This window comes from Urocitellus parryii, chromosome 1, assembly GCF_045843805.1.
Source record: "Urocitellus parryii isolate mUroPar1 chromosome 1, mUroPar1.hap1, whole genome shotgun sequence".
NCBI classification, from domain to species: domain Eukaryota; kingdom Metazoa; phylum Chordata; class Mammalia; order Rodentia; family Sciuridae; genus Urocitellus; species Urocitellus parryii.
Genome location: NC_135531.1, coordinates 276,395,957 through 276,405,980, shown reverse-complemented (window position 1 = coordinate 276,405,980; position 10,024 = coordinate 276,395,957). Strand labels below are relative to the sequence as shown.

The window sequence follows — 10,024 nt, the reverse complement described above, 5'->3', positions numbered from 1 at the left end:
TGCGCCCTGGTGCAGGCAGTGCTGCCTTCTCCCCCGCAGGGGGCGCTCCCGCAGGCTCAGGGACTCTGGATCCCCAGGACCAGGGTTCCCTCCCAGCCCGGGAATATTTAAATGTGTCCTCCAGACCTCATTGACCTACCCGTTATGACATCCTCCTCAAAGAGGAATGCCCTTATTCAGGATCACTGCTCTGGAGAGTGATCCTTCCTAAAACCAAACCCAAGAACCAGACCACAGTCACTTAGCGATTCTGGCCAATTCGCCTTGTGGCCACAAACGGAACAAAAATATTGTCCTTCCAAAGCCAGGAAAACTGACAAAGATTGGCTTTAGTTTTTTGGTTTTTTTTTTAACCAGTCTTAAAGTGATGTCAAATTTCTAACTTTTTTTTTTTTTTTTTTTTTGGGTACGGGGATTGAACCCAGGGGCGCTTAACCACTGAGCCACATCCCCAGCCCTTTTAATTTTTTATTTTGAAACAGGGTCTCCTTAAATTGCTCAGTGCCTCACTAATGTGCTGAATCTGGCTTTGAATTTGCAATCCTCCTGCCTCAGTCTCCCGAGTTCCTGGGATTGCAGGTGAGCACCACAATACCCCGCTAATTCTTTTTTTTTTTTTTAAACAAAACAGATATTCTTTTTAAAAACAACATTTAAATCTTCCCCATCACTTGACTGTGAATCTGTCTGCCTCCCTCTCTCTCTCACACCGGCACACACACTCAGATGGGAAGGTTAGCAGCCGTGGTCATGGTGTGGGCCCCCGGGGTGTGGGCTCTGAGTCAGGGTTTAGTGTCCAGGATCATGCCCCGTGAGGAGAGAAGAAGCCAAGTGGACAGAGGGAGAAGTCGAGGCTGCGATGCCAGCCCCAGCCAGCCTCAGGGACACCACGGTAGCTCTCTGAAGGGGCTGCTGCTGCAGGTTGTCCACTTCCAGTGCTCTGGCACCTGCCGGAACAAGTCCTTTACTGAAGGGGGAGGAGAGGGCCGAACATATCGTCCACCACACCCTGGGCTGGCGTCCCTTTTGACCGCTGCTCGGACTTGCGGATGACTTCCCTAACCAAGCTCCTGCTGGTCAGATGGTAGGACACTGGGCCTGTCCTGTTGACTCTTGGCCCAGCCTAAATGGCCATTTCAGCAGTTCTCCTGTTTACTGTCAGTCTTTCCTGGCAGAACATAATCCAAAAGTCCATCCCAGAGAAACACCGCCTGCTCTCAGGTGTCACACCTACCATGTAAATGAGAAGCTCCCTGGCTTCCTGAGAAGCTGGCTGGCCTCGCAGGGCTGAGTGTTAACTCTGTCCTGCCTCCAGTTCTCCACACCTTCCCAGGGCCACCCCGTTATCCTCACCACTGTTACCGCTGTCCCTTTCTTCTGTCTCTGTTAACTGCCTCTCCCCAGCTGTGTGCCCCCTTATTCGGTGTTCATGCATCTAATATCATGAACCACAGGGAGGCTTTGGGGTTCAAAAAGAGTCCTTCATCCTCTTAGGTTATTACTGGGGCTGTAAATGAAACTGACAAAAGACAGATGGACAGCAGACTTTATTTATTTTGTATGTTAAAATATTGTATGTTATTTTATTAGATACTAAAAGTTTCCCATGGTGTGGGGGGCTTCATAGAAAGAAATTTCCCAAAGCAGTGGCAAGGTTTGATGGCTTTTATACCATTCTAACAAAGGACGATAAATTTGTGGAGAGTTGATAAGACAAAGGAAAGGCGTTTCTGGGCTTTTGGGGCATGGTAAATTGTGGGAAGGTAAATATGTGGGGGCACTCCTGGTAGAGGGGCCACTGTTAGGCTTGTTTGTGTAGCTTCCTCTCAACCATCTGTCTATAGTGAGAGGTTGCTCTCCTCTTCCTGGTTTGGAAAAGGAGGAACTGTCACAGGGAAATTTATACCTTCTCTTCAGAGAAGGGGAGAGTAGAAAGCTGTCCCCAATTTGCTTTTCCTCATTTGCCCTCAGCTCCAAATAATCCCCGAGCCAGTGCTCCACACTGCTGCATGCCTGTCCCATGATGGGCGGGATCACTCCCCCTTGCCCACTGCTCCTGTGTTTTTTGAACTGCCTCCTCTTCTCTTGCCTGTGGGTGGAGCTTGTCCCCAAGCTCCTGTCTTGGGGTTTCCTGTTCATTCTCCTTTATCCCTGGGCCAACTTATACTGGGCTCCGGGCATCGGGTTCTCTCCACGTTGGAGCCTGGAGCCCTGAGTGTGCAGCCTGAGTTCTCCAGGGTGTCTGGCACCTGGATGCCTGGGGCCCCCCCCCTGGGGAGCATGTGCTGCCTGGGGTTTGGCAGCACAACTGTTTACCCCACAGCAAAGAGCAGGAGGAAGAGGCAGGGAGAGCCCAGAGCTGACAGCCGGTGGCTGGCCTGCAGGGCAGCACCTAAGTCAGTCAATGGTGGGGGGGGTTCCTGCCCCAACTTGCCCCTGTGCTGGTCACGGGCTGTGTCCTTACTGAGTAGCGAGGACCTCCAAGAGTCAACACCGACCAGTGAAGATGGAAAGGTGGGCTGCTTCCTGATTTTCATATCAAGGACCAACAGATGCCAGTGTGGCCGTCCTCACCTGTCCCCTCAGGTACTCGGGATGCTGAGGCAGGAAGCTCCCAAGTTCCAGGTCAGCCTGGGCAACTTGGAGAGACTCCAACTCAAATAAAATTTTAAAAATGGGGCTGGGGATGTGGCTCAGAGGTGACTCACCCCTGGGCTCAATCCTCAGGACCCACACAAACAAAAACCACAGCCACAGACGGTCCATGGTCAGGTTCACCTCAGCGTCATCCGGCCCTTCCCACAGCTTCCACTGGCCCTTCTCCTGGTGTTCCACACCTGGCAGTGACCCGCGTGTCATCCCGTGACTGCAAGGCTCAGGCCACCAGGGAATCGTGACTGTCGTTTTCCTGACCCTCAACCCAACTGGTCACCTTCGATGTCTCCTTTCCCTTTGCTCTGTCACCTTTTACACCCCTCACTGCCAGCCTTGACTCTTCTGGGCCTGGACCATCTCTCCACAGGGGGACCCCTGGCCCTGTCACCCCTGCTGCCAGCCACTGTCACTGAGCTGCTGTGCTCCAGGCCTTGGTCCTCCTCTAACAGTGAAGGCCCACCTCAGTGAGAGCATAGCTGCCCCCCCACAGCTCCACTCCTCATGGTAGAGCCACGTTCTGGGCACCTGATTCCAGGTCGGGCTCTGCACCAGTGGTCAGCATGATGTTGTGGACACTCCGCCACATGCCGGCACTGTCCTAGGCACTGACTCATGAGGCCCTGCAGTCCTCATGGCAGTCCAACTCCTGACAACACTGAACCATCTGTTTACAGGTGAAGAAACTGAGGCAGGAGAGGAGAAGGAAACACAGTGGGCAGAGGGTGCCCAGATTCAAGGTGGCCTGGACCCAAAGGGCACGCCCCTTCCTCATCACTCACCGGCTGGCTCCAGATGCCCTCTCCTGAGATGAACCTTCATTTCTAGGCTTTGACCTGGGCCAGGTGACTGGTAGGTGACTGGTACTTCAGTCCTGGGGCCTGCATAACCCGTCCAGGGCAGGACATGGGTACTGAACCAGTGTGCTTCCCTGGGACTCCCCTGCCAAGGCCAGTGGGGACAGGGTTCCACTTCTCCAGAAGGTGGAGCTGAGAATGGAGAGAGCCAGCAGAGGGGCAGCTGGAAAGACAGCCCAGGGAACCCGCTGAGCCGGGAGCCCGCCTGGCCCACACCAGCAGCAGTGCCAGCCACCAATCCTTTCCTTATGCTGGTTTGAGTTTGTTCTGTCCTTGCAAAGCTCAGGTCACCTTTGGGGGCATAGCAGGGCCTGGTCCACAGTGGTGTTCAATACCATTTGTTGAAAGCTTGGATGAGCATATTTTGGGGGTGCCTTGTTCTTACCATGTCTGTCTGGGGAGGACCCTCTCCCCTTGCTCTTAAGGTCTGACTCAGTTGCTTCTCTGAGAGGACCCCCCCATTACTAAGTTGACAACCTCACTCCTCTGAATTCTTTGCTTTCATGACCTGGGAACTGGGGACAGTTCATGCTGCACCTCAAGAAGGTGGCAGCCCCTGGGGACTAGGGGTACACTTGTCTAGTCTGTCTTTACATCCCTTTTGGGCTTGAGAGTCAGACTTCCTCTCATGAGCCATCTGCAAAACAGGTGTGGCCTACACATGCTCCCGGGGGTCAGGCTGAGAAAACATCTGTCACTCCAAGGCCAGGTGGGCTGTGGTGACAGTGACCACCACTCTCCCCAAAGTGGTGGTTTAGGCAGTTTAGCTGCCTGTGATCCTGAAGAAATGGGGGTGTTTCAGTCAACTGTTTTTGTTGCTGTGACTGTAACCTGACAAGAACCATTGTGGGGAAGGAGAAGTTGGCTAATGAATTCAGAGGTCTCAGTCCATAGATAGCTGATTCCATCCCTCGAGGCTTGAGGTGAGGCAGAACATCAGGGCAGAAGGGTGTGGTGGAGGGAAGCCGCTCACATGACCATCAGACAGCAGAGAGAATCCACTCACCAGATACAAAATACACCCCAAAGCCATGCCCCCAGTGCCACCTCCTCCAGCTACATCCTACCCTCCTTCAGTTTCCCCCAGGGATTAATTCAATGATTAATTTGTTGATTGGTTAAGACTCTTATAAGCCAATCATTTCTCCTTTAAACCCTGCATTGCTCACATATGAACTTTTGGGGGACATCTCACATCCAAACCAAAACAGAGGGCCCTAGATTTTTCCAAAGAGGCAGAAATCCATATTTTTATATAAAATCTCCTTTTTAAAACTCTAGCAATTAATTCATTAGTTTGCACTTTGAGAAACACTATATAAGTCCAACAAATGCATCAGTGGGCTGACTTCCCCCGGGGCCCTTATCGGGAGGGAGACTGCTGGGAAGAACTGCAGTCCAGGCTGTGGCAGGGGTGTGACAGGTCAGGCCAACATCCTGCTGGAGTTTATGCACCACCTCTCACTTCTGGGAGCAGCACTAGGTGCAGCTGGAAGGAGGCCCACTTTCTGAGCATTAGCTGGGCCCCCAGGCCTGCACTCCTGCTCCTCCTTGCCAACCCTCTCAGATGCAGACCAGAGCACACTCCAAGGAGAGAGACCTGCGCCTAAGGGGGCAGCTATCCTGGCTTGCCAGCTTCAAAACTGAAAGCCCCCCATCCCAGGAATCCCCTTAGTCTGAAGCCAAGCACAACAAGAACAGCTTGTCACCCTGCCTGGACCCTGTGCCATCCTATCACCTGCCCACTGGGCAAATAATGATGACAGCTGTAAGGTGTGAGCTAGTAAGGGCTCCCTGTTGCTGAGGCCTTCTGGTATCTCGGGTTGGGGGCTTACTGTCTCCATTACAGCTCAGGAGAGAGAGGCCCGGAAGGCCAGGGGTCTGAATCCGCACTGGTGACTCAGCACCCTCCACCTCCCTCCGGGGGCCTCTCAGAGCCATTCCATTTGTCCCTAGGCCCTGAATAGGACAACCTGAGGACATTCTGTTTGCAAGACACCCGGAGCCCCTCTTGTCCTCCCCCACTGGTGCTGGGGTGGGCCCAGGACCTCTACATACCAGGCAGGCTCCTGACTTCCACTCTGCCCACTGCTCGGACAAGGGACGAGGCTGGCGCTTAGAAAATAAACGCTGGTGGTGATTTATTGATCTGCCGGGGAGCCATCCCGGGCGGGGTGGGCAGGAGCTGGGGTGAGAATCCAGGGTCTCCAGAGCTGCTGGGCAAGTCCTTGGGGTTCCCGTGAGGAATCTAGTCTCAGCTGGGGCTGGCATGGAACCGGCGCCGGGCGAGGTGACTGGTCAGGAAACGCACGGCCGAGCGGATGCTCTCCGTAGTCCTACGCTCCACGGTCTCCAGCACCTGGGTGACCGAGCGCAGGGCCAAGCTGGTCCCTGTGGCGAGCCCGGAGGAGAAGGCCGAGCTGGCGTTCCCCAGGATGCTGGAGACCGAGTGCAGGTTGGATCCGGGGTTGGGCAGCAGTTCTGTCGGGGAGCCGTGGCTGGAGGTCAGGAAGGCCATGGCCATGGTCATGCCCATGGGCTCGGACCACACCAGGATGTTGGCCAGGGAGCCGATGGAGCCCTCGCCCCCGCCCAGCAGGCTGGTCATGGAGCACAGGTAGCCGTTGTCCTCATCCGCCATGTACAGGTCGGAGTCCAGTGGCCTCCTCCCCGGGGCCTCCCGGTGGGGGCTGGGCAAGGCCGAGGGCGGGGCATTGCAGGCTGGGAAGGGAGGGAAGGACTGAACCCAGTGTTCTGTGGAACTGTCCACCAGGTCGTCCCCTGTCACCATCTGGGGCCCCTTGGTTTTCTCTTCAGCAGCCTGGGTGACGCCTGTGGGCAGAGGGTCAAGCTGACCACCAGCGCCCGCAGTGGCTGGGTCAGCAGCACCCACAAAGGGCGGGACTTCTACTGCAGGTAAAGCAAAGATCAGCTGCTTCTTGGGGTCCCTGGCCTGCGGTGGTGTTCCTTTCTGAGCCTGGGAGTCACGGAGCAGGCCCACGCCATCCTGAGGGATCAGTTTATCCCCAGCTAGCCTGAGGGGTAGCAGGTTCTGACTGCCCACCAACACCGGCTGGGCACCTGGGTCCTGGGGCACCAGAGGTGTGATCTCTGCAGGCTTCTGGCTGCTGCCAGGAGCGACTTCATTCTTGTCTTGGTCCCCAGAGGTTGGCTTGGCCTCAGAGGTGGCCTGATCTACATCTTGGAGTTCAGTGGCCTCTGCAGCGCTGCTCTCTGGTGAGACATCTGCAGGGAGGGGGGCCTGACTTTGGGACCCTCCTGTCGGATCACCTGCAGGGCTGTGGTCAGCCTCGTTGCCCAGAAAGGCCTCAGAAGGAGCATATGGGGGGCTGCTGGTGGCTTTGGCCTCTTCTGAGGGCACGGTGGTCATTTATGCCCTCTGCCACTTGCAGTGGGAGTGGCCATGACTCTGCTGGGCTAAGATGTCCGGTGCTGAAGTCACAGGGGGGTGTGGGTGGCTGGTGATGTCACAGGCACATGTACAGCAAGCCTCCCCAGTGGCTGCCTTACTGAACCCAGGCTATGGCTGACTTGCAGCCACGTTTGTAGGATGGAGGTGTGTATGCAGGTGCAGGTGCTGCCACAGGGTCGAAAGGAGTCATAATGCCTGTGACTGTGGCAAATGAGAAGAGGGTACAGATGCCAAGTTAGAGTTCATCAGGGACCCCTCCCAGAACCTCTCTGTCCACTCTGGTGCCACAGGACTGGATATGGCCAGTCCTTCTGCAGGGCATTTGTTTTCCAGCAGCAGTGGGCAGGAATAAGTCAAGGCCAGAACCTGGTCAGCTCCTGGTTCCGACTGTCCCTGGCTGTGGAATTAACCCTTTGGACACAGGATAGACAAACTTCATCTTCTTCCTGCCCTCCTGACTTGGGGTACAGACAACCAAAAAGGATCTGCACCCCCAGGGTGTTCCTGAGACCCATGCTTGTCCCTTTATTAAAAAGGTTGGGCTGGAAAGTTTCGTTCTTCTGTGTCTGTGACTCTGGGGTTGTCAGTAACACTTGGTGCCTGCTTATCAGGGACCAGAGAGGAGCCAAGCCCCGTGACCCCACTGTCTCTAAGCAGGTGCAGCTCTGTTCTTATACCCACTTATTGCTGGGGCAGCTGAGCCTCAGAGGGAAGAGGCAACTTATTCAAAGTCACATGAATAAGCACTAAATCTGGGATTTGAACTCCGCCTGACTTTAGCTCATGAAGCTTTCCGGCCCCTCTGGTATCCAGGAGGGCTGTCAGAAGCACTGAGTGACTGGCAGGGTGAGGAAGCTGGGTGCTGGGAGCAGAGTGCTACCACAGCTGCTCTGGGCACCTCTGGGTGACAGCTGGTGCCACCCAGGGTTTTGCCCTCAGTAGCCCAAATTTCCTCCCCCACTCCCTTCCCACGCTTTCTCCAATGCTGCCTCTCTCCAGCTCCTTCGCTGGCCCTCATCTTCCTCCTCCCCTAACATGAGGCCTCTCCATGTTCTCTTCATCCCCTTTACACTCCGCTATCTGAGCCTCTGAAGCTGGCTCCACCTCTCCTTCTCCTCCACTCCACTTCTCCTTCTCACCCCTTGCTACCCACTTATTCTCCTGTGGTGCCCTGAGGCCACCTCAGAGGTCATGGGCAAACCCAAGTTTTGAGGAGTATGGGGGCGAGGCAGCTGAACCATGTGAAGGAATGTGGAGGAGTCTGCTAGTTGACCATCCTAGTTGCCCTTCATTCTTACTGTCAGACCCCAGTTTTATCCAGGGTGGCTGTCTGCTCAGCTAAAAGAATGGGTCTTCCAACCTCTCTTGCAGATAGGCAAGAACATGAGACCAGATTCTGGCAAAAGAGAAGCAAGCAGAAAGAATTAGGCAGTACTTTAGAAAGGATCCTTCAAAAAGCTAAATATCGTTTGGCTCTTCCACCCTTTATGCCTTTGGCTATTAGGAATGTAAGGCTGGAGCAGCAGCAGCTATATTGATCCTTTGCCGGGTTTTCTGTTCTCGAGACTAAAAGGCTCAGGGGTCACTCCAGTTGAACTGGGCTGACTGGGCTGCATGAAATAACCACACAAGAGACACAAATACCTTTTTCTTTGAGGTCGCTGTGACGGCTCCTCTGACCTTAAGGGTCCGCAGAAAGAGAGAGAGACAGAGAGCATGCCCTGACCCCTTTTATTGAGGAGAAGCTATTCAAATGAGGCAAGGGGTCAGGTTTCAGGGGCTGAGTCTGTCTTCATGATGTCCACTGTCAGCAGGTTGACTGACACCTGGGTAGGCCACACCCAAGGGCACAGTAAGAGGAGGGGACACACACAAGGCACTTCCATGGAAGATTCTACCCTAAACAGGGCAAGGGGTTAGATTACAAAGGAACAGGTGAGCGTAGCTTCACCATGGGGCTGTAGCAAGACACACCCATGCATGAGACACCGGCCCTCGCACCCAAGAAGGGTGCCACATTTCTGCAACTGAGAGCCTCAGCACCCAGCCAGGGAGTGTAGCTCAGTCACGTGGAAGGTTGGCCTCCCACAATCCTTGAGGTGATCCTGTGGGTGGAAGGTACACATTAAGATGGTAGAGCATAAGGGTGGAAGGAACCTGGTCCCTTGGTTGGGGCTGTCATACCAGCCACCAGACAGAACTCCTCTGTGCGAAGGAAAATAATCACACATGTGCTTAAATTGTTGGCATTGGGGGGCTTTCTATTTCATGCTTCTCAACTCAGTTCTCACCTAATTCTGACAATTGGGACAGCCCAGCAGGGGGGTCTTCCCTGCTGACTTGGACATCTTCCTGTGGTGACATGAAGGGCAGCCTGGGGCACTGAGCACAGCGGGTGTTCCTACACACAGCCAGGTTCCCAGCCAGGGGAGGCCTCTGCACAGTTCAAGTCCTCCCCGCACTGCCTTCTGCTTCTGGCTAGATGTTCTCCCCTAATCCCATCTTTTTGGGGGGTGTGGGAGGTTAACAGGGGTTTAACTCAGGGGCCCTTGACCACTGAGCCACATCCCCAGTCCTATTTTGTATTTTATTAGAGACAGGGTCTCACTGAGTTGCTTAGGGTCTTGCTTTTTGCCGAGGCTGGCTTTGAACTCACCATCCTCCTGTCTCAGCCTCCGGAGCCGCTGGGATTCCCAGCCTGCACCACCGCTCAGGCCCCAGCCCCATCTTTACCAAGGAAATGAAACTGTCTGTGTTGAGGCGTGTAGCTTCGTGTTCTGGGATACATTACACTATGAAATATCCCCACCGTCAAGCCCTGGTAACCAGGGAGCTTCCACAGTGATGACACTCCTGCTGACGCCTCCTGTGGCCCAGGGGTGGTGCTGACGCCATCCTGGCTTTATAGATGAGGAAGCTGAGGCTCTGCTGAGGCTCTTCGAGACTCACTGAAGGGGCCAGAGGCCCTCCAGAGCCACTCAGAGCTCGCTTCTGCAGACCCCTGGTCACAGGGGGGGTGGCCTCTTCCTGTTCCTGCTGCCACAGGCTCTGTTTCCCAGGGTCCGGCCTCAGGATGCTGCTG

At 54.8% G+C, this 10,024-nt stretch overlaps 1 protein-coding gene across 1 annotated transcript; it reads right to left on the bottom strand.

Annotated features, from left to right (window-relative positions):
- Positions 1-5,763: 5,763 nt before the first annotated feature.
- Tex44 (testis expressed 44) lies at positions 5,764-6,900 on the bottom strand. The gene has a single exon (XM_026396283.2). The coding sequence runs from the start codon at positions 6,898-6,900 to the stop codon at positions 5,764-5,766; it is 1,137 nt and encodes a 378-aa protein (XP_026252068.2).
- Between the last annotated feature and the right edge of the window lie 3,124 nt (positions 6,901-10,024).